We start from the raw sequence: 27224 nt of genomic DNA, 5'->3' as shown, positions 1-27224 counted from the left end.
TTTTGCCTGTTTTTTGACAACCATACCTATTTGTGGTCTGAACACCTTTTCCTACATCAGGGAAGTACGAACTGTGTGACTGCTACTGATAACATCTGAAGAGCCTTGTTCTGTTCCCTATTCTGAAGATTAGATTTAGCTCGAGGAGAGTAAAAAGGAGCCTGAGCAAAGAGAGGAGAGGGGAGAAGATAAGATGTTCTCAGAGCACCGTATCATTCTCATAGGATGCTTATGCAGCAGTGCAAAGTGAGCATTGCACAACTCCAGGAGGGCCATTTACACAAATTTTGATGTGGACAGTGCTCCTTCTAGTTGTGCAGTTTAATGGGCATATAATAGAGCTCCGCTGTATTACACATTTTTTTGAATTCTTCTTATTTATTTTTACATCTGTCTTCTCCCAAGGTCAGAGACAATATCTTAATCTTGTATCCCTAGCCACTGACTCAAGGTAGAGTCAATCATTATGATTAGAAATTATTTTAGGAGTCTAATTCAATATCCATCCATTCAACACTGTTAATAGGCTGATTAGATTGCCATACTTTCTCTGAGGAAAACTGAACTTTAAGAAGTCTTATAATTTACATGTGGAAAATAATATATTATTTGAACCGTTCAACTGTTAGAGGAAAATGTGGATCATCCCTTACTTACTGATTCTCTGTTTTAATATTTCTTCCTTTTCCAACTGATTGTCTTTTGGCTCATTCTTATTCATTTGTTTTACTAGATCAAATCACTGACCAGAGTGGGCACAGGAGGAGAACAAATAGCCTATCTATTGATGCTTGAGTTGTATTTCCTTCTAAGATTTATTTCAACAATCTATCTGATTTTGTTCTTGTAGAACAGAGACATATTCTGTAAATAAAAATGGCATTGTTTTATATTATTTTATGTAGATTATAGCAGTACGTTAAAGTTTTATGTGTACAAACACATAAATGTGAAGGTTTTTAAAAAAGTGAATAGATAATTAGATGATTTATGCTTAGACTTTCAAATAGACAATTAGACCTATATTGTCATTTTAATCTTAGACTTTGAAATTAGGCCAAAGAAAGGGAGAGAAATAATTAGAAAGAAAAGTTAGAGCATTTAATTTCAGTGACATCCTCAACTTGCCAAAGACAAATATATTCCTGTTAATCAAAGGTTTTAGTACTTGGAGCTTGTATACTGAAAGGGGACCTAACTACTAGACCTTTTATAGAGAAGCCTTTATTTCCAGATCTAACAGAGCCTAGGCTTACATCCTAAATTTGAAAAGTTTTGGGGATCTTAGTTTTAATTATTAGTAGAAATGGATATAGATGAAGTTTGTGAATGTGGCATCATGTAGTTCTAATGTAATTTTTTTGATAGATACAGATATATAGAGGTATAGGTATATAGTGATCTAGATATATATTTCTAAGTTCTCAGAATAAGTGATTTCTCATCTTATTCACGCATGTATTCAGTCAAGAGTCTTTCTGAATACATGGAGTCTCTTAAATTTTTCTAGCCATACCATGGTGATAACTCCAAAAATATATAATAACTTATTTAGTTAATTCTAAATAAGTTATTATTTATAATTAATAAACTTAAGAGAAGAATGTTGGGTTGATTTCACAAATTTTCTAATTTCATATGCTTTTTCCCCTAGAAGGGGCTTTTGGAGAGGGGGTGGCAATATTTCCTAAATAAGAGTGAAATCTTTATGTGAATAATCAAAACTTATAGTAAGTTGATGATTGAAACCTACACATTCCCCTTTCCAATACTGTTCACAAATTGTGACTCATTTTCTTGGTGATAAGAGCTTTACACTGAGACTGTATGTTGTTGGAAGGAGCAGAGTTGGGAGAAAACAGTGAATTTTCAGGTCCTAATCTCTTTCTATGTAAATGGCTTTAAACATGCTAGTAATTATCTTCATCTGAAAAAAATGAGTATGCCTTTTTTTTTTCAAAGAACATGTATCACTCTAACCATAATAAATTGGATGATAAATGCTGTTTTTTTCAAATGAAGTTAATAACTCTTCCATTTTGAGTAAATTCCTTGAAGGTTTGTATTCTACATCACCTGGAGAGACTTTCAAAAGTGTATTGAAATTGTTGTTTTCTCTAGTTGATTTTTGTAATCCGTTCTAGATCTGTGGTTTGAAATGAGTGATTTTGTTTTGTCTTGAGACTATTTTAAGTTGTTGTAACAGGAGGTAGAGTACTTGTCATGAGAAGATAGTCTGAGATGTAGTTTCAGGGGGGGTGTAAAGATTATCATGATGAGGTATAGATTATTTTATTTGGATGGTATCTTTTTAATATCTTGTGTAGAACATTTAAATTTGAAGGCAGAAGTACATAATTAGGGTAAGTAAAACTTACCTCAAAATTTTTTCTACTATGTGAACAATTTCTCAGTTTCTAATGTATCAGTGCTTTTGTTTCAGCCAAATGTCACCATTGTGGCCATTATTTGTTAGTGTCAGAGAGCACAAAAATAAATATTATAGTTCTGTTTCCTCCTAATTTTGATTATTATTCTCATAGATATTGTCTGAGTTTCTGGCAAATTTGTGACTGATTTTATAATTCCTCTCGTTTTTCTACTGTATGACAAAAATTATTACACACATTCTTTAATAACATTCAGATTTGACTTCACTCTTGAGCATTATGCTAGACTCTATTGTTACCTAATTTAGTAATAATTTTATAATAGCAGCTTAACATCTCTTGTAATTTTAGTTGTTAGCAAGAAGAATGACATCACTTAATTTGACTCAGAAGGATGGATAAATGAAAAATTAATAATTTACCACCTTTGCATAATACTGAAGCATAGAATATTAGAAGGATTGATGGCAGAAAAGGTTAACAAATTTTAGCAGCTTTCATTAGCTTTACACCGTCATATGTTTGTGGTGCTGACTGAAATAGGCTTTGTAGGAGATCTCAGTCTAGGGAACTAATTACTTGTGCCGATTGCTGCACTGATGAATAGACCCTCATTGTATCATTCCCCTGAAGACGAGGAGCAGCCTGTGATTCACGACTGCACCCTGGCTGATATTTGATAATAATTTTAACAGATAAATGTAGGTAGGCAGAATGATGAAGTGCCTATCCAAGCTTCATGACTATCAAAGCCATGCACATAGCCATCTGTGTACTGCCTTTTCCCCACTCACCTAAGGAGAATTTTATATTATTAATTGAGTTCAAACAACTGTTTTCTTTTGCTTATATGTAACTTCTGTATGTATTTCTTATTTAATTTAAATGAAATCATAATACTAGTTTTCATTTAAAATGTGGACAGCAAAATAACAAAGAAGAATAAGAGCTTTTTAATTTTTCTTTTCGAAGACTGCAATTGTTACACTTTTTTGTATGCCATTTAGATTACTTTATATTTCTTCCTCTTTATGCATGATCAAAATCAACAAAGGAAATCTTTGCTGTTCCCTTGTCTCCCCAGCATTCTCAGAAAAGAGCATAAGATTCTTATCGTTTTTTAAAAATATCTTCTTTAAATAATGCACTATTTGTTATCTATGCTTTTATTAATCTGAGATAATTTTTAATCACTGAAGTACTTATTTACAAATCTATTTTGAATTTTTAAAGGTAGCATCTTTAAAACATCAAAATATGGGTAACTTTTATGTAGGTATTTTGGGACTCAATTGGTCAAGGCTACTAATTTGTCAAAGCTGACAGGTACAATTTTATTAGCTCATGAAATACAAGTGAGATTTTATTTTGCATTAGTCATTTTTTGCAGAAGTTTTGATTATGAATTTTTAAATTTCATTATTGAAGCTTAGAGGTTTTCATGTTGTGTACCTTTAGTGAATAAATACATTCTGCAGAGATTTTTTTAAGGAAAATATTTTACAACATGCTAGATCACGATTAGTTAATAGGCGAGAAAGCTGACATTTATATATTGCCATGTAAAAGATCTACGTAATTGGGGAAAATATAGTAGAACTTGAATTGTGTGAACCCTTTAAAAAATACATTTCTAAAAGTATGCTTTTGATATAGCAATTATTGCACATCATATAGCATGTAGTTTTTAATTAAATATAAAAACAGACTACATAAAACAGAAATCCAATCTGATTTGCTTGAATATAGATTGCTGTTTCACTCTATAGGAATGGTTTATTTAAGAACAGTAAATGGAAAAGAAATGCATTTTCTTGTGTTGTTCTAAGCCTCAGGGGCTAAATGTAATGAATATTTTAAGAGATTATTTTAATTAAATTCCTGCACATCTAAACAGAGTAATATTTTATTATCACATGCATAACCATGTAACTGAGATATTCATTAAAGTTAACACTTTCTGGACCAAGAATTCACGGTATGATTTACTGACCTTGTGCAAAAAGGCACAAATTAGGAAGAAAAATGAAGGGGGACAGACTTTGATTAATATAGGTAATGCTATACCATATTTATAATAGCCTTTTCCCTATTCTGGTTTATAAATGCAGCCACAGAGAAAGGTGCCCTGCTGAGGCTGAAATGAGGCTGAAATCAGAGCACATGCCACTAGAGTGTGGGGAAACTGATCACACTGTCAGCAATTCATTTCAAAATGATGTATTTAGTGCTCATTTCACCTTCCAAGAAAAAGGAAAAGGAGTTCCTTAGACTGGAAGGTGATATTGTTATTTTCAAGGACATACCTAAGTTAAAGATTGCAGAAAGGGGAGTGTGAGGTGGAGGGAGAATTAAGAGGAATGGGAGGAAAAAAAAGGCAGAGCAAACAAGGAGAGCTTTATGCAGAAATTCAGTGCTACCACGCTGTTTGATAATTGCTAACATATGTGGCTTCTCTGTTTCATTGTAGTCGTCCTCGTGAGTTCTGGCGCCTCGACTACTGGGAAGATGACTTGCGGCGCCGGCGACGATTTGTGCGTAACCCTCTAGGATCGACACATCCTGAAGCGACACTAAAAACAGCCGTGGAACACGGTCAGTGTATAAACCACTCCTTGCCAATAGCAGCAGGTACAGTACTTGGTAATGAAGAGCATAACTTCATTACTACAAGGTACTGTAAAATGGTCCAGTGACACATTTCACAGTTATTCACCCCAGAAACAGAAGTTCAATTTTTTCTAGTTAGTGTAGGGTCCTATTAAATTATGGTGTCAAGTGTATTTATTTATTATGTTATACATGCAAAACTTACTTAACATAGACCCTTTGTTTCAGAGTAGGAAGGTAAAATATTTCTTCTTTTAAGTGACACATTCAGCTTTGAGTAAATTAATCCAGGATGCCTGTCTTAAATCCATGAATATCAGAAAGACAGCATTTACAAACCAAATACGTTTCTAGGTCTGTTGTGTGTGTATATAGTTTTCTCTCAACCATGGTATTTTAGCATGAGATGATGAAGCAGGAGAGCTGGTAATAAATGTCCAAGTGCTTAGATACTTTCTGAGCCTTGATTTGTAGATGGTTGTGATAGACGCCTCCTGGAAAAAAGAGAATAGACATTATTTTCATATGTTCCTGTTCTGCATCATTTTGTTATCAAAGCTTAACAAAACATTTTCCCTTTTTTAATATAATGCATGGCACTATGATTCAGTTTAGGTAGAAGCCTGATGAGCAAATTGGAAAAACTGAAAAAGTCCTTTGGATTTGATAATATACTCTCTTTGATCATAGGGTTTCACATAATGTTTTATAATTTTTGAAAGCCAATTAAGATTTATTGATTATGGGAGAAAATGTACCTCTCCATATTAAATTGTTTTTGATTTTATAAAATAAATATTGGTTAGTTTTAGTAAGATGAGAAATAGTTTTAATTTCCCTTTTTCAGGGTATTTAACATGCAGCAGCTTATGGTTAAATGATAGTATGTAATATACAAAGTAGATGTTAAATTACTTTCAAGAAGGATATTAAGAATTTAGATTACAAGTCTGTGATCTTAGGTTTGGCCTCAGTCAGGCAGCTTAACCTCTTGCACTCAGCCTTAAAGAGCCATTTCTGGAAGAAAATGTCCACAATATGTCATCAGATATAACACCAAATGTGACATCAGTCCTTTAAAATAAATGATCATACAGAGCATAGTCAATAACAAAGTGATCTAAAAGCAATAATAGTTGCAGGGCCCTGAATCTTCAACTACAGGAGGTGGAGAAGGAGAAATAAGATGTAGAATTAATTAGGCCACTTTTGCTTTTAAGGTTCAAGTACTTTTTACGTGGTGCTATACATTTCAGGGTTATATATCTATTTTTATTTTTCTTTCATTTTGCTTTTGTTTTTTTGGCTTTGGTTAATGACCCCTACTTTGAAAAAAATTAGCCTTTTTGTAGTTTTATTCTTTTCAGTCAAAAAGATGTTACCATATGCACTTAAAATTTAATAAGTATCTTTCTGTCTTATTAACTGTCATTTAACATTGAGTTGTGCGTTCTGAAGTCTATGAATGACAATACAAATATTTTTATGAAAAATTTTCCTTTTATAGCTGGAGAGGGGGACCTGGTTTCTCAAACTGCATATAGGCAAATTGTTAGTCCTTTATCCTGAAAGAAATAGCAGTAACTGAATTTAAAATTTGTTGTATAGATTTAATACAGAGCTTATTAAAATCATTTCAATCAAAAATAGTACATTTAACTGTGGGAAATTATAGAATATTTCATAATGAGTAAATTTTAATTTTGTTGTTGAACTTTACCTTTTAAAATAACATTATCATGTCAACTGTTTTAATGCTAAGAGTCTGATTTTTAAAAAAAATATTTATTAGCAGTGCTTACTGTCATTGAATACTTAAAATCCTGTATAGGAGCAGATTTCACTGTAATTACTCTAAATAGTAATTGGAAGTTTTACATAATATTAATGATATCTGTGTTTTATTATGCACTTTTAAATTAAGAGAGAGAAGTAAAGTTTAGCATTTTATGTAATTCCATTCTATTCGGTAATATTTTATGCTAGTTTCATAATGATTAATATTTAAAGTACTCTGAAAGATTAAGAATATAAATTTAAATCTGAAATATATTTTTAAAATCTAACTAAATGTGTAGTAGATGCTTCCAATTAAGGGGATATGTTATATTTAATATAACATTTTTTGAAAAAAGGTAAAAGCTCTAACTAATCATATTTTATATACTTTTAATTTTAAATAATAAAGAACTATTAGTTTTGGAACTCAGCACACAGATTGTAGTGTGGTATTGTTTGATGTCGGTGTAATTTATGCTAATACATTAGGTAGGCGAAGAGCTTAATTTTTTAATGTTTTATTAATTAGAGTATCTTGTAGTTGACATTCAATTTTGATTCTGTGTTAATTGTGAAACTTTTTTTTATCCTAACTTAACTACAATAAGGAAGCTAATAAAAACAAATATATTAAGAATCGAGAATGCAGAACAAAACAGTTAATGTGATCAAAAAGCATGTGAAATCACAGAATTTAGTGTGGATGAATACTGTGCTTCAATGTTGAATTTGAATAATTAAAATAGATATTACTGAGGATAGTATGTCAGTTTCATATTATTTTATGACTTCTCACTTTTATTTGTAATTGATTTACAAATCAGGACAGGAGACAGGACATTTTGAAAATGCAGAATCTTAAAACATCACGAACTATATTATCATTGTCAAAGGAGGACATCTAAATAGAAATACTGTTGGAGATTAGTTATGTATTTTAGTAGTACAAACCATCTATTTTATAGATTGATTTGATTTGAAGGAAAGCCTCTGGTGTAAGGGTGGCAGAGTAAATACCTGAAGAGTGATGTTCTCTGTTCAGGCGATCAATACCAGCCCCATGACTCTACTTCTGGCTACCTTCTAGTTAAAAACAAATTTTTTAATTCTGACAATTTAATTGCCCTTCCCAAGTTCACAGTAACTTGCTTGGGGAAAAGAGCTTCAGGTAATTTTTCAAAGAGAGACCCTCCAAAGTGGTTATTTATAAAAGTCACTTTGTAATGGGAGAATTCTTTAACTTTGTAGAAACTGAGTCATAGTTTTAAATTAAAATTAATACTTCCTCTTATGATTAAATATCCTTTATGGAAATTAGCAGCAGGAAGCAGAGGTGCGTATGTGATTCTTGAGGGCATTTTCTCCAATTTTATAGTTTTAAAATTTATTAGAAATCAGTTGTAATGATTCGTAACATTCTCCTAATGCACAGAGACCAGTTTGTCAGTTATTTATTATCAGAGCATCTTAGATCTGAAAAGAACCTAAAGCTAAAGTCTAGTCTAACTTTATTCTTTACAGATAAGGAAACTGAGGAAACAAAAGTCCAACATAATTCTTGGTAGACATAGAGCTAAATCCCAAGTTAACTGATGACTAGTCAGATTTTCTTATCATTGTGCTGTGCTGTCTTCTAAAATTCATTGTTAAATATAATGGGAATTTTATATTCAAATTTAAGCCATGTAAAAAATGTTTTAAATGGTGGATTGATTTTAATTCAAATGCTAAAGCAGTTTAGCACTAGAATCCTATTGAATTTAAGACATTTTTATTTTGTAGAGAATGTGCATGCTAATAGAAGTATATGAGGAGTATTTAACATAGTTTTAAAAGTATCTTGCAATCACATGGAATGATACAAGTAACTCATTTGATTTTCTAGGAATGACAGACCATGTAAAGATCCTAAATCATGTCATTCTCTCATATCTTCAATAATGCCAGATACTACTGCTTCCTTCTTAGAATCAAATACACTAGGTTCTGTGTCTAAAACTTTTGAGAAACCCATGATCATTAGGAGATGAACTTGGCTTGTTCTCCTAATTATCCTTTGTAGTTTCACTAATTTTTCTAGAGTAAATTTTCTTGACCTTGGAAATTACATAAACTATAAAGGGGAATTAGTTGAGGACAATAGTTGTATGTAAGGTATTCTTTATCTGTCGTGTTCAGAATAAACAGTTATGGTATGTACTGCATGTCACACTAAGTGGACACTCATATTTATTTTATGTACAGTTGAGGTCACTTTGTTATCCTAGTAGTTATCTTTTTTTTTTAATTAACAAAGTGGCTAATTCTTAATGTATCAATTTTTTTTACTATAATACGGGCTATTGATAATTCCAGTTCACTTGCACAGTGGACTTCTAAAAAGGGATTTATATATCATAGGTAGAACAGTTTTCTGTGTTCTTTTTTCTGTTTTAATTTTACTTACCTAGTCTGTGTTGCATAGATAAATCAACTCATGCCCAGAGCTAGCTCTGAAGAACTTGAACTTTACATTTTGAGGACCAGCTTTTCTCTGAGCCCTCTCATTGCTCTTAGCCTCAGTGAATCACAAGTTACGTTTCAAAGAAAACATTTTTTACAGATTTCTCCAATTTTATGTAACAATTGCAGTTTGGTTATTAAGTTAGGATAAATATTAAATCCGAATAATATATGAGATTAGTGAAGGCAGTTTGTTGATAGTGATATGAGAAATTTAAACAGTTATCATGTTTGGTAATAATTTCATTAACCAGAATAGATCTGAATCAAGCTTTAAAATTGAACCAAAAGTATATTTTTTGACTTCATCCAATTAACTTTTATACAAGTGTAGGATATATTCACAGAAAATATTAAAATAATTGATTCTTGTTTTAATGGTTGAATGAGTATAAGACAAACAAAATTTAAAAATATGCTTTTCGCAGCACATATAAATAAGATAATTATCTTTTATTTTATGCTTGGGACAGTTTTGTTCTAATTTTGAAAAAAAAAAAAAAGTTCTGTAGCAGAAAGCTATTAGACCACTGAGAATTGAACACCAGCGCATGTGGTGTGTATTAGAGTACTGTTGGTAATTTTACTGCTGCTAACTTAAAATCCTCAAGGGGGAGTTAATTACAGGAAAACCATTCTAAATATCAGTAAGCTGCATATTTTCCATGACAAGAGCTTTTTCAGTTGAGGTTGAACAATTCCAGAATCTGAGCTTGTAAAAATAAGTAAATAAATAAATAAAAGTGGTGTTTGTATGCGTACAGTAGACCTATAGTACTTAAATTTTTTTTCATAAAATTTTAATTCAAAAGCTATTGTGTTTTCATTTGTTGTCAGCATGATGAGAACATATTTAAAATTTTAAAATTTCAGTTGGAAGGGATAAAAAGTTATTTTTAGTGGTCATTGAAATGAATGTAATTTATTTACTGAGCTATTTTAAACCGTTGTGTATTGCCACTGACTACTCTTACTGTCATTTTTTGTAAATGTTTTCAGATTAAAGAGTTTTTTCCTTCTTTTTTTTTCTTTCAAATAAGCTTGGTGTACTTCAGGACATGTATGGCAATAATCAGAGAAAGCAATGATCGAGCTGTTGAATTTAGTTTTTTTCTGATGTGTTTGGCCTATGCTCATCAAATTTAGGTTTGGAAATGAATATGTTTTTATTCTGTACTTATTTATTATAATCCTGACTTAAAGGTTTTTAAAATGCATTATGAGAAACATAAGAATTAGTAAACTAACCAGTAAATTATATATACATTCATATTTGTATATTGGTTATTCTCATTTTCTATGGCATAGTGGTTAGAAGCCCAGATGCTGGTGCCACACTGACTGGATTTGAATCCTGACTCTACTTATCACCAGCTGTGTTGCCTTGAGCAAGTTATATAACCTCTCTGAGCCTGTTTGCTCATGTGAAAAGGAGAATTTAGCAGAGGGTATATGAGAATTAAATGAGTTAAATGTGTAAAGTGCTTTGAGTACTTTGGCACATGATAAGTGTATTTAATATTAGCATTATTATTATTATTATTTCTGTTTTGATGAAGGAATTATAAACCCAGGAAATGAGAATGTAGCATACTGATTTTGTACTAAAATCTGACTGGCAACTGTTAATTTATTATAATTTATGTTATAACAAACTATAGAAGATGGTGATTTCTCCTGTGTTTCTCAGTGAGCAATTTATTTTTAGTAAAATTGATAGTAAATTGAAAAAGATCTTGTTTGGGCTAGGAGCAATGTTTGTGATTTCAAGGTAAGGAAATATAAATGCTTGAAATATAAACTGATATAAAAACTCATACTCCTATTTTCCTAAAAATTAGTGTTTTTTGGGTATATTTCTTTATAGCATTTAAGAAAATAGAGCCATTTCAATGAGATACTTTTAGTTCTTTTCAAATATTTATTGAGACCTTCATATGTGTACAGCATACTATGCTGTATGTGGGTATGAAGGAAAATAAGATTTTATTCATCCATAGAGGGTATTCAAAGCTAAATATAGAAAGCCTCTTCCTGTGACTTTCTTATTTAATAGAAAGCTTCTATGTTCTTTTAAGTAGTGCCATAAGTATTACATATAAGTGATATACATGGTGAACTTACAATAAATATGATAAAAATAAACTTTTACCTTTAACATTATCAAATAACCATACCTATTAAACTCAGAGAAGCTTTGATTTGTCTAGTTAACTAGGTAAGATACATGTAGTTTAACTATTTAGAATAAATTATATAGATAAATATTAGTCATGTTACTGCAGACTGAGTGCTTTATCCTTTCTGGGTTTGGGGCCTTATGCCTAGGCTGATACTGCAGTGGAGCAAAAAGCCTAGCCATCTTATTTCTATATCAATAGCTGTTGCCTGGTGGATCAGGTGCTTTACCTCTGGAATTTCCCTAGCTGGAGACTGGGAATGTCAGTAAGTGTAATGAGGATTCTAAATTTCCCTTATGTGACACTATGGGCTTTTAAAAATCCCAGTCCAGAAGTTAGTATCTGCTTTTATGTATTTCTTAAGGAGAAAGCTGCTCAAAGCAATGGGAGTCACCTTGAAGGGATATATGGGGTTTTGAAGTCAGAATTTTGAGTTTCAGTGTTGACTCCTTTCAGCTGCTGCCCTGCTCCTCTTTCTGGTTCCGCTGGTGGCTGTAGGTGCTCCGCAGAGCTGCTGCTTTACTCTCTATGTTTGCTGTACCCTTTCCCTCCTTCCTTCCCTCCGGCTGCCTTGTCACACTGCCTTTGAGTCTGGCGCTGCTGCTCTCCACAGGCTGCTCCAGTTCAGGCGGTGTGAGGCTCTTTGCCCAGATGCCTCTCATCCCAGGCTTTCTGTTATGTTTGCCCCCGGGGTGTCTTAGCCCTTTAGTTTAAACACATGGAGGAGGTAGTGTTTGAGCCTCCACTTAGTTTCCACACTGCCTTGCTCTTGGAGATTTGTATAAGGGCTGGAGTAGGGGTGTGGGTGGGGTGAAATGTGGGCAAGGTTAGTGAAGGAAAGAGGGAGGATGGAGTAAGAGGAAGAGCGTGCCGCTTCTGAGAGCTGCTGTAGCTTTATTCGTGTCAGATACCGCTTCAGAATCTCGCCTAAATCCTCATTGGCTGTGGGTCTCTCTTAGCTCTGTATTTATGGATTCTCCTTCACAGCCACACCCCAACCATTTCAGAATGTTTGTCGTTATAATATTTTTCACAAGAATAAATCAGTATTCCTTGTTTTTCAGTGTTAAGCAGGCATTGTTTCCAAAACGAAGTTCTCATTTTTTTTTTCTACTAGCAAATTTCAAAAAAATGTGCTGCTTTTGAACCCTCTTCTGCCCTAAATATAAGTAAATAAAAGGCTTAGTGAGCAGTGCAAGGGTCAGATTTAATGGGATTAGGGTTCTTGTTCAAGGTAACATTAGACTAGGTTTGGGGAATCATGGCTGTCAGCAGGAGCGTGTGGGCCATCCTGATCACTTTCCCCGCCCTGGATGACTCTGGGTAAAAACGATTGACCATCTTGGGCCACCTATCCTTACCTCACTTCCCTGCCCCTCAGCCAGGGTGCTCTTCCCAGACCTGATGGACAGCTTTGTTTCCTTTTCATTTCAGCTGCAGATGAAGATATTCTTGCTAAAGGAAAACAGTCCATCAAGAGTAAGGCTTTAGGAAATCAGAACTCGGAAAACGAGATCCTCCTGGAAGGCGACGACGATACTCTGTCATCCGTGGACGAGAAAGATTTAGAGAATCTCACCGGTAAATTCAGGGGTCGTGCACATACTTCAGCTAGCTCTGAGCCAACACGCATCTAATTACTTACTTTTTCAGCTCTGCCTGAAGAAGCAGGACTACCAGCTTTACACCTACAATTACATTAAATGAAGATTGTTTTTGTTCTTCTAAACATTTCCCCCCAATCTTCAATAGTTGCTCTGTCATTTTTCTATTCTGTTTACCCTACTCATCTTTTTCTTTTATGAATAATCTTTACTGAAAAAGAAAAAAAGTACAAAAACAGCAACAACAAAACAAACTTGCTTCACCTATCTAATGGGAGATACCTAATCTCTACAAAATGAGAGCTGTAAGTAAAAGTATGCCAGTTGCTTTGTAAATAAAGCTTGGAGGTAGATGAGCTATTTGCTTTGATATACAGGTCTTAGGGAACATGCTGCATATACATTTAACTCTCTCAAAAAATCCACTCCAAGAATGCTATGGCTTTTCACAGGATTCACATATTTTATCTGATGTAGCAATTTTTGATTTGCGCTCTGCAGATTTTCAGTTTTACTTCCCTTATGGGAAAAATTCTCTTGTTTAGCTTGAAATTTTAGTCATTCATTAAATGCCTTTTTTTCTTTAATGCCTGTGGCTCTGTCCCTCAAGGAGGAAAGTCTGAAAGATTCTACATCTTCAGTAGATGAAAGTTACATAATCTACTATTTTGATAATTTAAAAGGCATGAAAAATCTTTTATTTAGTGACATATCCGCAACCATGAAATGAATGATAATGAAAAGCAGAAACAGATGATGGCATCTTCTCTGATGGCTGTAAATCTCTCTGTAAAGTAAAATAAAATTAATTGGAGCTTACTGTTAAGGGATTTGGGGCAGGAATAGAGAGTAAGGTGGACACTGCTATCTATTCTCTGGTCTTTTCCTTCACATCCATTTACTCATTTCCTCCACCTTTATTTTGCTTCTATTCTTGCTACTAGTAATACATTCATACAGTAATAGAGGTGAAAGGGGAATTTAATTATATAATCTTGACAATGGAAATAGGATTAAGAAGTAATCCACACTAATAAAGTGGTGTGGGTTAGAAATGAAGTGGAAATTGTCGGGGGTCTTCTGTAGGACCTAGGCTGCCCTAGCTCCTGCAGCTGTCTGCTTACCCTGTAATTGAATGTCTGAGAATGATTGAAAAAATGTTATTTCTTCTCAGGATTACATGCTAATGTACGGAGGGCAAAGGAGACAGCAAAAGAACACATAGCTGCTTATTTCATCCATTTATAGGGATGAGCTTTGGGAAATCATGGCTGTTCTGCAGTTATCTGCTGCCCATCTGCAAACACAATGTATTTGTACATTGGGAATAGAGGGCAAAACCTGCTCTGATCTCTGCAGAGCATCCCTCCTATTGTCCCTCTGGCACACATTAAGATTGATGTGAGATTAAGGACCAACACCCTTCTAACAATCGATGGAAATGTCAATTCATCTGAATTTTGAAACACTTATTCACCCATTGATTACCTGAATAGGTGTACCGTGTTTATAGGCACTATATTAATTCGGAACTATAAATGCCAATCTTGTCTTGCTGTTTTCGTCACCTATAGGATTTTTACAATGAGGAATTTACGTGGGATTTCAAAAACTTACTACAGCTCTCTCTACATAAATATATATTGTATAACTATTATTTTTAGTCCTTATTTTAGGTTTGGCTCTAATATACTTTATGCTCTTCAATCTATAGTGAATCTGTTGTTTTCAGTAGCAGGCTGATTTGTCTTTTTGATAAGCCCTGTGGAGATTTGATTATTCCAATAAAAATTCATTCACTTGGAAACCCACCCTCCAGCTGTTTACTCCCAGAGTCCCTGAACTACACTAATACTAGATTTGGACGCGTTGAACAATATTGAACAATGGAAAGGCAGGCTTGGAAAAGAAGTATTTTTACCAATCTTTCATGGGGTAAAGTTGTTATGGAAGAGGTTTTGTGCCAACCTGGCACAAAATCTTTATCAGAGAATATGGTTTAACGTTTCTCACTTCATTAATAAGCTAGTAATCTTTTTGTAATCATGCCTCAGCCAAACTCTAAGCTAACCTCTGGCCTTGGAAGCCTATTGAGTCTTCCTTGCTCCTGGTTGTTTTTCTATGTTGTTTGATAGCCTGAGGCTTGTTTTCTAAATGGAATGTGGATGGACTTATTTAGGCAGAGCCACCTTCTGACCAGGAGATTAGACCAAAGCTAGGCCGACTCCCTATAAAATAATTGAATCCTAGTTTACTGTTATCATTAACCGCCTATTATAGATATCTTAGTATGAGAACCCTAACTTTGCATTTTCGGAGGGAGATTTGGGGTGGACAGAATTTGTAAGTGTAAAAGGGGTAAGCAGGCAATTTAGTGCTAGAGGTGAGAATTTAAAATTAAATGAAATTTCTGCCTGAATCCACTTGGTTTTTGAAAAATATCATTCCAACTTGTTTGGCTTGTCTTTTCCTTTTGGCAGGTCCTGTTAGCCTGAGCACACCAGCTCAGCTTGTGGCCCCCTCTGTTGTAGTAAAGGGCACTCTTTCTGTCACCTCCTCCGAACTCTATTTTGAGGTGGATGAAGAAGACCCTAACTTCAAGAAAATTGACCCCAAGGTGAGGAGTGGGTTTCATTTTTATGGAATTTTTTTTTTTTTAATGATGGGAAAGTGGGCTGCTGTTGGGTAGGACTGACATTAATAAACTCTGATGGAACTAGTTTGAATTTCTTGCTGAATTGCTTCTGCCTATATGCAAGGCGACGATCTCCTTTAGCTTATGATTCCCTTACCAGCTAGTTAGATTATTGAAGTTCATTTAGATTCAAAAACAATTTCCATTTAATTGCATTTATCATTAGCTCATTCAGGGGTGGGGGGAGAACCTCAGGGAATATCGTCTATAAAATATATTTTGCCTCAAAGGGTCCAGAGTGAATTAAGCTACAAAATTCAGTGAGATTGAGAGTGGAATTATTTTGTTTGGCCTTTATATTTTTCTGGATATAATACCAATATATCACTCTCCTTGCTTTGTCCTCCTGACTTGCTGCTCTGACATGCATGCAAGCATGGCTTGTATGTGTGAGATACCTCTTTTTCCCATTACCTGTAGTCAATTTTACGGTACTGCATAAATTCCTATGCTTAAATGAAAATGTAATTTCCCCTTTAAAATGTATTTCTGATTACTTTTCAGACCATGGCAACTTTATTTTACTAAGAGACATTTGTGGCATAGCCATAAAGCCAAAATTAGGTTTATTTCATGAAAGTGAACGGTAGAATTTGTTCTGAGTCTCTTTTAAAATTAGCAAAATAAGCAACCTGTAGAAAGAGAAGAGATTTTTAAAAATTGAGTAATTTCTTTTACAGGCTGTTAGCTTGTGTGTGTGTGTGTGTGTGTGTGTGTCTGAGTTTATTGGTAGGAAATTCTTTGATTTTGGAATCATGTGAATTATTAAATTTTAGTGACTTAGAAGTATTTCAAAGTCATTCTTAATGAAAGTGTTATAATTTTATGAAAAACTTTACAAACAAATCATATCTTGTCTTACACACGTTTTTAGCACTTGGGTTCAGCATTGCTGCTTTTATTAAGACTGGACTTGGTAGACTATAGGAAAGGAAGTCTATGCTGGAACTGATTGTTTTGAGTTTGAGAATGTAGCTAATCCAACGTAGAGAAAACTTTAATTCTGAAATTATATCAGCTAGAAAAATTTTCTACTTTGTTGTATGGCTGAAATGTCTGAAAATGTATTGTAGTTTCTTTAGGAAAGGAAGGTAACCAAAATTACTCAAACTCTCTAATTTATGGTAATTTGTGAGTTAGGCCGGAATTTAATTCAGAATACTATTCTATTATGCTTTTAGACATACCTGGCTTAAAATCTAAAATGTGATGTATTTTAAACATATCTAATGAATTGTCCTCATTATTAAAACCCCTGCCAATCTTTGTGATTAGGATCTTTGAAGCTATTGACTCCTTTTGGGGAAAGTTATAACTTCTGTTTCTGTTTGATCTTATTCTGTACAGCATCATTAAATTAATTTTTTTCCCTGCTGCTTGTGCAATACAGGATCTTTGAGCCTAGATACAGAAATGGTCTGTACCGCTGCAACCCGCCTAATGTTACAGAAATCAAAACTTTTGCTAATTTATGTTCTCAAAAAATTTTCAGCCCATTATTGGAAGAATTTTTGATTTTGTATAGACGTTGGTGCTTTAAGGTATTTTGTAAATGAGGACACTGGAGTGTTTTTCCTTCTTTGTTGATGATACCTGCATTAAATTAAATAAGGATGGAAAAAAAGATACGGAATTGGGGAATTTTTATTTCTCCTTGTCAAGACTTAAAACTTTTTCTCTGGGATAGTTGGAGGGAGATACGTGTCTAATGCTTTAAATACTTCTGTGAGTGAGAAAATGGTCATTTTAAAATGTCATTTATATCTTTTCAACTAAACACTGTGCCCTTAAGTAATTTCTTTGTAAATGTAAGCACCTACTTCTTGCTTTGACATTGTTCTTAAAAAATCAGGACATTTTCCCTAGAGAATAAGTTCATTTGTATTATTCAAAAAATTAGTATATTTGTCTGAACCAGTTAGTATTACAGTGAGTTTATTCTACATCTGCAGGAAGAGAGACCTGGAAAAGATATAGTATAGGTGGAAAGAGTAGAGATGATTTCAGAACTGATAAGATCACAGTTTATAGTTCTAACTGAGAACTATTTTTAGTACGGAATTTTTACCTAGGAATCTTAAAACTCAAGCCTGTTTTATCAAGTGAACGAGGCTCCGGAGCGCTGAGCAGCTCCTGGCTCTTCAGAGCTCCACCTCTGCTGTCCTGCTCACCCCTCCACACACTGCCTCCCCCACTCAGCCCTCTTCCTCGGATCTTTAAAATTGCTTTGTAGAACATTTTTCTTTGTATCTCTCATTCCTGGATTTTCTCAGTAAGTTTAAAAAAAATGGGCTAATTCAAAGCATAAATTTTAAATATTAAAGGGTAACATCTGACATGTATTCGGTACCTGTGCCTCTCATTAACATATCTAATGGAGTTTAGTTACCTCCAGCATAAAGAAGAGGAACCAGTTCCTTTGGGATGCTTTCAGTTTTACTAATTATTTTATTTTTGTAATCGGATATTTCCTTATATTAAAAAGAAACGTTTGTTAAAGTTGAAACGTTGAAGTGAAGGCACTGGATTGTTACCTTAGAAAAGCAGAAAGAGGAGGAACATACTTTCCTTATATTTAATTTTTCTTTGCTCATAAAATAGTATTAAAACCTTTTTTATTTAAATTGCGTATAAGCTACTTCTGAATAATTCTGGGACTTTGATTAAAAAATGATCATAGTTATAGCATTTATAACTAGCCATTTAAAAACTTGAAGTAATTTATAAATCTGGATTGTTCATATCACCATTAGCTAGAGAAAAGGAGTATCGCTATATCCATTTTATCCTCTTTTAATGTGACTGATTTAATTGTTAAGTTTTATTATTTACAACTTGAAGAGGACAGATGATTGAAGGATAAGTATAACTCATTGTGTTAACCATTCAGAAAAGATCCCTAATGTTTCTTTTATAATTCAGACGCAGTGCATTTTTTTTAGATTATGGCATGAGAGAGCAAATATCTTAATTTTTAATGTGAAAAAACTTTTTTTTAAAAAATTACGATCAAAATCAGTTCTTCCATACAAAATCTGTTCTTTCAAGTGTGAAATAAGATATTACTTTTAGTCTTAAAATCTACAGAACAAACATATTATAGTTGTGTAAAATTAATATTTTCTCTTTTCTAAAGATTTTGGTGGGAACTTGAATCGTTAAATCTACAAAATGTGCTGCATTTGTAAATTTTGCAAACTAGAGTTAAAATGGAAGCTTCTTGCATCCCTCAAGTTCACATCTTTATATTGTAAATAATAAATTGTGATCTCACCTTCCTTCATTTAAGAACAATCCACAAACAGTCATTTACAATGTAAAGTAATATTTTTATTACTGTTTTCAACAAGACTGCTTAGGGTGAGGGAAGAGGTGTGGGAGAGGGAGGGGCACATCTGACATTGGCACTGAGATACATTTAACATCAGCAAAACTTTGTTTAAAAGAGAAATTTTACATATAATTAAATACTTTTTTTTCACTTGGTGACAACATTCAGGCAACCCAAAACAAATTGGAGAGAGAGACAGAGACAGAGACGGAGAATGAAGAGGGGGAGAGAAGGAAAAGGGAGAAACTACTATATTTTGATTGAAAATGTACCTTGGGTTTCATTTTGTTGTGGCAAAGCCCGATTGCTTCTGTTGTGTGACCTTTTAAATTCACATTGTTTGGAAGAGAAGGATCACTTTTGTGCAAGAATGTGATTTTGTGTGTTTGGTTGGTTTGCTCTCCTTTTGTTTGCTTGTTAATTAAGGAAGTCTTCTGCCAGGTTTCCGTTTCTCTTAGGTGGCTTACATAAAAGTCTGTGTCTGGAGTTTCCGCTGTTTGTCGCCGAGTTGTGTGTTGTGTGTTTGAGAGCATTCCCGTTTGTGTCGCTTTTCAAGCAGTCCCCAGCACCCTATAGTTTGTCCAGGCTTTTGGGATTGGTGAGAATTTCCCTGGCCAACCTCCAGGTCTGCTTGGCAGCGCTCTCCAGGGCCGAGTGGGGCTTGCCCTGGAAAAGGTCGAGGTTGGGCAGAAAGTAGTGAGGGCAGCGGCGGCACTGCAGGCAGGAGATGAGCTGCAGCAGGATGCCGTTGAGCCGATCTCCGAGGCACGCCTCGTCCCAGTCCGTTTCCCGCGGGTGCTTCTCGCACTCGTACAGCAGCAGCGTCTTCATGTGGTAGTTATTGAGCGGCTGGCCAGGCAGCTCCAGGTGGCGGTCCCGCAGCGTCTTCAGCACCGAGAGACACTTGTTTCGGCAGCCGCCCATCAGCAGGCGGTTCTCAGCCTCTCCGAACTGCAGCACCCAGGCGTCGCTCTCCGCAGAGCTCTGCTTGCCGGTCAGCGAGTAGCACTCCTTAGAGAGCAAGTTGAACCCTTCGGCCTTGACCTCCGCCACCCGATTGGGGCCGGGCCAGGGGATGTGGGGCATAGGCCACTGTGCAGCACTGCGAGGCCAGATACCGGTGCACTTGAACGCCGGAGTGATTTGCACCACGTAGCGCTCCCTGATGCGCAACTTGACCTCGCTGGTATCGGCGATCATCTTGACCACATCCCGGTAGCTGCACTTGTCCACCGCCTGAGCCACCAGCGTCTGGAAACGTGAGCGGATCTTGCGCGCCGAGAGGTAGCCGGACGCTGTGATGAACTCGACCCAGAGAGACATGCTCCGCTTCCGCCCATCGCTCAGTTTGAGCACCGCGCAGCCGGGCAGCGAGCCGTCGTCCACGAAGTTGAAGACGCCCATCTGGTTTAGGTAGAGCACCACCTCGAATTCTGTGGGCGAGATGACCTCCAGCCCCTCGTAGCGGGCATCGATCTCGCTCAGGGAGCTGATGAAGCGAGGCTCCTGCACCTCCACTTCCTTTAGCACGTCCGAGACCACCTTACAGACCTCTCGGATGGTCTTGGCGATGGCCGCCTTGCGCGCTTGGCAGCGCTCAGTGTAGTATTTATTGAGCTGGTAAACCAGCTTGGCCTGAGCGGCGATCATGTTGGGGCACAGGTCCGGGCTGTACACCGGCGTCTCGCAGTACGTTGAGGGATCCAAGGCTCACGCGCTGGTGGTGGCCCTGCGGCTTGCGAAAGAGGCGCTGCGCTCCCCTAAGCCCCACTTTCACTCTTGTTTCCACCTGGGCTGCCCGGCTGATGCTTCAGCCGTCTAGCTCTTTCCTTCCCCTCTTTTGAAAGCTTTTTTCTTCTCCAGAAAATAAGGAAAAAAAGAACAAAAAGGATGATCTTTGAAAAAGAAAAGTACCTGCTGGGACTTTTTTTGCTTTCTCTTGATATGTGAAATAAAGATGTGCCTGCGGGCGAGATGAAGGGGAGGGGGGTGGGGAGACAGGGTGAGAGAGAAAAATTCAGGTTACCAAGAGGTTAGGCTTAGACGTCTGCAGCGGAGATGGCCCAGAAATCTGGAAATGAGGTCTTTTAAATGCCAAAGTAAATTTAAAAATAAAAGCGAAACATTCAGTGTTTCATTCTTAAACTTCTCTCCCACGCTGGTAGCACTTCTTTATTCAGATTAGGTGAGTGCTTTTCTCCTCACCCTCCCCCAAATGGAAGGTGAAGGGTGTAATTAATGTCCAGAGAGCGGCGAAGTGCAACTCAGTCCGCAGCACACTCAGAGGTTCGCAGATGCCCCGCACTCTCAGCGTGTAGGTCTGGTCTCTTCTCAGGGGGTCCTCTTGTAGCGGTTTTCCTCTTTTCCTACTGGAGGCGTTGTTTGGACTGGGTTGGTTTGTTTGCAGTGCGTTCTTCTTGTCTTTCTCTAGGTGCAAACCGATGGAAGTTGTTTGATACTCATTTCTGCTTCGTAATTTATAATTTTGGCCGTCACAAAATCTATTTTAGTGTGACGAAGTCGTTGCTTGCGGTGCATCTGGGGTTTAGTTATAACGATTCGAGGGTTTTTCTTCTCCTCCCCCTTTAGGTTGCTTGTGCAGATTCCACTTTCTGAGTCGCCTCTCCTCCCTCCGATGTCTCTCTCTTTCCCTCTCCCTCCTAATCTCTCTTCCTCTCTCTCCTCCTCCCTCCCTTTCTCTCCCTCCCTTTCTCTCTTTCCCTCTCTCCCTCTCTCCCTCTTTCTCTCTCTCTCTCTCTCTTACCCCACCCCCCAGCACCCCCCTCTCTCTCCCTCCCTCCCTCTCTCTCTCTCTCTCTCTCTCTCTCTCTCTCGTTGCTGTTTCCTGGAGTTATTTAGTTTATGAATGGTCCTGGGCCATCATGAGGGGGGTGGAGCTTCAGTTCCTACAATCGCTGTTGGAGCTGTCAGTGCTTTAGCCAATCCGGGAGAGAAGACAGGCATGCTTGGCAAACGGTAGCAGCCACCGCTGCACTTGATAAAGAAAGGGGGTTAAGAGAGAAGTAAGAAAATAGGAGGAGATAGTAGAAGTCAAATGCTCACACACATTTTGCAGCCCCCTCTTCTTTATCCTCCTCTCTTATCAATTGCAAGGAAGAAAAAGAGTGTATAGAGGAGGGACTTCTTGGAGATGGCTGGAATGGCTCAAGGGAGAGTAGCAGTGGTTCAGAAAGGTTCACTTTTTTTTTTTCTATCAACATTGTGAAGAAGGTGCAAACGCTAACAAAATTACTTTCGCTTGAAGGCAAATGGAGGAGGAAGGGAAATCTGGGAAAGGACCTAAATTTTTCTAGATTTTTTTCCTTAGGCAAAGTCTTCCTCCCTTTTCTTCCCCTCCCCTCCCATTGTTGCCAAGAGCCAGAGCAATTGCTGTATATGTGTGCCAGTTGGGGGGTGGGGGGAGTGGACATGGGGTGAGAGTTTATAATCGTAAATCTCTTTTCAGTAATTTCCATATGCTGTTGAAAAATGAGGCAGGGCAAAAATGGTACAAGCACCTTGTTTGATAATTACTTCATAATTAAGATTCAGATATAGTTAATGTTATTTATTACTTTATTGTTACAAGGAGTAACTTATTATCAGAGAGAAAATGTTTAAGTTGTGAGAAATGGTGCAGATTTATATATGGTAAAATTTTGTTGGATATACTTTTTAAATAAGCTACTAAAATTATTTTAAACAATAAAAATGAAGGGAAGTAAATATGAACCTGATTTAAAGTTTTCTTAAAATGTTAATGTTGTAAATCTAATTTTGAGTATATTTTCAGGCAGTACAGAATTTCACTTGTAAACTCATTTTATTTTCATAATTGACTCTTGCTTTTAAAAGACTTCACTGCTGCAAAAATCTATAACTATCCTGTTATTGATTACACAGATGGCTTCACTCCTCCCTTGGCATTTCAGTGAAACTCATGCATGTGCTTTTAGTATATGTATTATACTTCCGAGCTGTACCATGGTAGCCTTTAGGTACTTTTGGTTGAAAGAGCTGTAACAGTGTTTCTGATTTGCTTAGAATTTATGTTTGAACCTCAGGTGTGTGGATTCTGAGTCTTTTTAAGACAAATCAAGTAGATGGGAATGTTTTTAGTTAGAGTTTGGACGTTATGTGCTCCGATAATGCTGTAACAAAGAAAATCTATAAGCCGGTTGTGCGAAGACTTCATTTTGCAAAAACCTGGTATGCGGCTTTTGCAAAACCCCGTGGGAAGGCTTGACTTGCTGTCTTAAGGCTGAACCAGATGAACCTGAATTCAGTTGCATAGGGAAAGTTTGTTTCATCAGGTAGTTGATGTCAGATGCTTGGACTTCCTTGGTTCGTTCTTACACATCTGGTGTGGACCACTGGTATCTTGTCACCCTTTCACTCTCGTAGCTACATGTCTCTTCCCAAAGAACTTTGTTCTTTTTTTCTTCTTTTCGTCAAGTCGGATTTGTTGCCAGGGATGTCTTCAGTGGCCAGGAGTTGAGACGAACAGTCGCGTCCGCGGGACTCCGGGACGCAGAGCTTTAGTGACTTCTCAGGAGTCGCAGCGGCGCCGGCGGCCGCGGGCTCCGGCGTGCGTGCGGCTGGCGTCGGAGCCCGGGCGGCCGGAGGATGGACGCGAGCCGGCGCCTTCAGGGTCCGCGCGTGTGGGACGCCCAGGCTCTGCCGGCACCCCGGCGATTGGCCACGAGGCCACGGCGGCGCTCTGGGAACTGTTACTGGCAGGAGGGGCGCTTTGCGGCGGGGAGTGGTGTGAACGCCAGGAGAGGATCCCTCGCGGCTTCTCCCGAGGGCAGTTACTGGGCGGAGACTGGTGGCGGGGTGAGAGGGTGAGGAGCTTCCCTCCCCCCGCCCCGACCCTCGCCCCTCGCCCCCGGTCGGAGCCGCTGAGGCCTCGCGCGTGGACCGGCCGGGCCCGCGACGCCCCAGGGAGTGAGTGTTTGCAGAACGCCCCGGGGTGACGGCGTCATCCCTCCTCCGCGCTCCCGCGCCCGCGGGCAGGCGCCCTGCGCCCTCCGTCCGCACGCCCTTCTCGGGTGGGGCGGCCCCAGCCGCGCGGGTCTTGGCGCCACCACGCGCCCGGCACCCCACTCCTCCTCTCCTCCCTGCTCTGTCAGCACGACCAAGCTTCGTCCCACCCTTGTCCCCTCGCTTCTCCACTTTTACGTACTGAGGCCCAGGGAATGATAAAATGTTACAAATGTTTTGATTTAAAAACAATTCATTACCAATTTACCCTGTCCAAGGTAGATGCTCTAGTAAATAATAAATCAGTAAAACAAAGGCGACTTTAATTTATTGCCGTGGTACTAATTAGAAACATCATTTGAGCAATAAACTTAAACACTTCCAGCAAATAATGCTCCCTCTTGCTGGTTCCCTTCCTTCCCCTCCCCCACCCCAACTCACTCTGGCTGCCTCTGCTCTAAGAGCTGCTTCAGCTGTGTGTTTGCGGATCCGCTCTTCCTCTGGTTGAATAATTGAAGGGGGAAACGGTATCCGAGGAGGCTGTAATTGAAGAGCCCCTGTCACCTCTGCTTTTATGTATGTTAGTATAGAAGTCCATCAGCAGCTCCTTGATGGTGTATTAAAACGGAGTGGCAGCCCCTTCTGCAGGAGATACCGTATTCTATTAAAGGAGACCAAGTGAGAGAAAGAAACTCTAGAGGCTAAAAGCCACTTCAAGTCTTCAGACCGATTGATCTGTATTCTCTTGTTATAATCCGTCTCATCATACTTGAGTTAATGAGGCAAAAGAGGGGGAGCGAAATCTGATGGTCCTTGACAAATTCATTAGGGAGGCTGCAGGACATTTTATTTGACTGTTAAACATCTTGTTTGTTTGGTTTAGGCAGTGCCAACATCAGCATGCTTCTGCCAGACCTATCATGTTGGTCTGACTACAGACATTACTAAAAAGAGAAAGAGGACATTCAGGGTGTGATTTGAATATTTTGTTTTGGATTTCATGAAGCCCATAACCTTCAGACTTCTCTAGGATTTACCTTCACCGTCCTTACACTTAGGAACATTTATGAGAATTTAGATGATGATAGTGAGGTGGGCATGTTTTTAGTTACTATAAACTATGTATGTTTAAACTTTAGTCTGAAAAGTTCCCATTTCCTTAAAAAAATTGAGTCAAGTTACAGAAATTACTGTGCTAGTTTTTGAAAAAATGTGAATGTTTAAGCTCCAGAAGAGTAGCCAGATCATACATTAGAGCCTATCTTTACTTGATCGTGGTTAAATAAACTTTTAATTATTAATTGAATTTCCTTTTTCAGTGAAACACTTATGGGTACAGAAACTTGGAAATCAAAATGTTAACTATTTATACAAATACGATGTTTTTGAAAGAAAATGTGTGTGTTTTAATTTAAACGCCTTTTTATATTTAAAATTAGAAGCAGAACCAGGTACTTTATGAATGGTGCTAAAATAATGTGATGAGTTGACAGAATACTTAAAAAACTGAAAATATTTCTAATTGAAGAATAATGGGCAACTAAGTTAGAATGCTAATCTTGTAATATTTTATTCTAGGATAATAACACAGTACTTGATTTTTTCAGTTTCTCCAATTATGATACTTTCTTGCATAGAGAATTCAGTCATATTTTCTTTCAGCAATTGACTTAAACATACTCAGCTTAAGTGCTTTGAGAAAGAGCCCTGTCTTCCATTTACAGGCAAACAGTATGAGAGAAAAAAGAAAACTAATGCTCTTTGCCTGTCATTTTTATACATTCTTGCACTGCTGATGGAGCTTGAACTGCTGCAGGGAATGTATGGATTTGAAAAGAAATGATTCAGTAGTTCATGTTGTGTTTCTCAGAAGCAAAACCAAACTAATGGCTGCAGTCAGTGCTTCTGTACATCTGACAGTTATAATCCTGTTTACATTTCCAGAGAATACAAAATGCTTAAACTGTTTTATTTTTTGCTGATCTTTACTTAGAAATGTGCTTACTGAGTTAAACTTCAGTGCAGTTTTTACTTTATCATATCGCTGGGACTTAAAGGATACCCATTAATTATCTCTAGAAATGGCATACAGTATTTCAATAATCTTTCCTAAAGAGTATACAGATTTTAGATTATATGATTTTGTTTTCCAGGAAAACATTTTAGAATTATTCAAAAAATAATCAGGTTATTGACTTGAAAAAACCAACTCTCTGAAGGATTTATACTTTTTGGAAAACAAAAGACCACGTGTTTACCTGTATATATGCTTATCCTCTAAAATCTAACTTTAAAATATCTGTCCAGTTGCTAAATGTTTGGTTCATATATGCTTAATCATTCAATATATTTATAAAAATATTTTTTAAGAAAAAAATTCTTTTTTAGGGGGTCAAGATGTAAAAGGGGCAATAAATAACGATTAAATTCTCTGAATTTAAAAACTATTCCAGTAAAAACAAGAAGGAAAGTAAATAACCCAAACACAATTTGTTAGTGTATTAGTTGATGAAATTTTATTGAAGTAATTATATTAAACTATCTGTAAGAAGCTTTAACAGCACCAACTGTCAGGATTATACTATGCACATTGTATTAAAAGTCAGAGTAAAGCCGCATTCTCTTCCATTCTCTGTCAAATGATCTAATTTTCCAAATCTCCTAAGTATCATAGAAATTGTTTAAAAGCTATTGATAATTATTATTCTGGAATCAATCAGGAGAATAATCAGTAATAGAATGTTTTCTTTGAGCGGTTCACCGTAGTGCCTGTTAATTTTAAACGGTCAATCATGCTGCTAAAACAAGTTGTTTTTTTAATTTCTTTCACAAAATAGCTTTAAAAAAAAACCTGAAAAAACCCCAAACCTTGTAATCACTTTGATTGGTAACCCAAGGGTATTGTCATTTGAACAGTTTGAACTTAATGTTCTGTAAGGTCAAAGCAATGGCTTTAACTTTGCATTACTAAGCCTCAAACGGTACTGAAAAATAAATGCTTTTATGTACTTCTGAATATTGTTTTGTGGGATTAAGTTGGTTTGGGTTACCTTGGATAATGTATTTGATTAGTGATATTTACACCTATTAAACTTTTACGAGTCTAATTCTTGTATAATTTAGTAAGATGAGAGTATTGAAAGTACAATA

At 36.7% G+C, this 27224-nt stretch overlaps 2 protein-coding genes across 9 annotated transcripts in view; one reads left to right on the top strand and one right to left on the bottom strand.

The window, feature by feature from the left end:
* The window catches only part of LRBA (LPS responsive beige-like anchor protein), an 813910-nt gene that overhangs the window by 481294 nt on the left and 305392 nt on the right, over positions 1-27224 (top strand). For all 8 annotated transcript variants that reach the window (XM_055085920.1, XM_028491755.2, XM_055085924.1 and 5 more), the window contains exons 38-40: positions 4861-4985; positions 12896-13042; positions 15546-15682. In XM_055085920.1, coding sequence (XP_054941895.1) covers positions 4861-4985; positions 12896-13042; positions 15546-15682 — 409 coding nt within the window. The remainder of the gene's footprint in view (positions 1-4860; positions 4986-12895; positions 13043-15545; positions 15683-27224) is intronic.
* On the bottom strand, positions 19662-20741 carry MAB21L2 (mab-21 like 2). Its single transcript, XM_007111318.2, has one exon. The coding sequence runs from the start codon at positions 20739-20741 to the stop codon at positions 19662-19664; it is 1080 nt and encodes a 359-aa protein (XP_007111380.2).

This window comes from Physeter macrocephalus, chromosome 7 (genome assembly GCF_002837175.3).
Source record: "Physeter macrocephalus isolate SW-GA chromosome 7, ASM283717v5, whole genome shotgun sequence".
NCBI lineage: Eukaryota > Metazoa > Chordata > Mammalia > Artiodactyla > Physeteridae > Physeter > Physeter macrocephalus.
Note: the sequence above shows the minus strand (reverse complement) of the source record. Positions and strands in the feature narration are given on the sequence as shown.

Excerpts from the sequence above, each read along its gene's own strand:
- MAB21L2 (XM_007111318.2), bottom strand. The coding sequence starts at position 20,741 with ATGATCGCCGCTCAGGCCAAGCTGGTTTACCAGCTCAATAAATACTAC.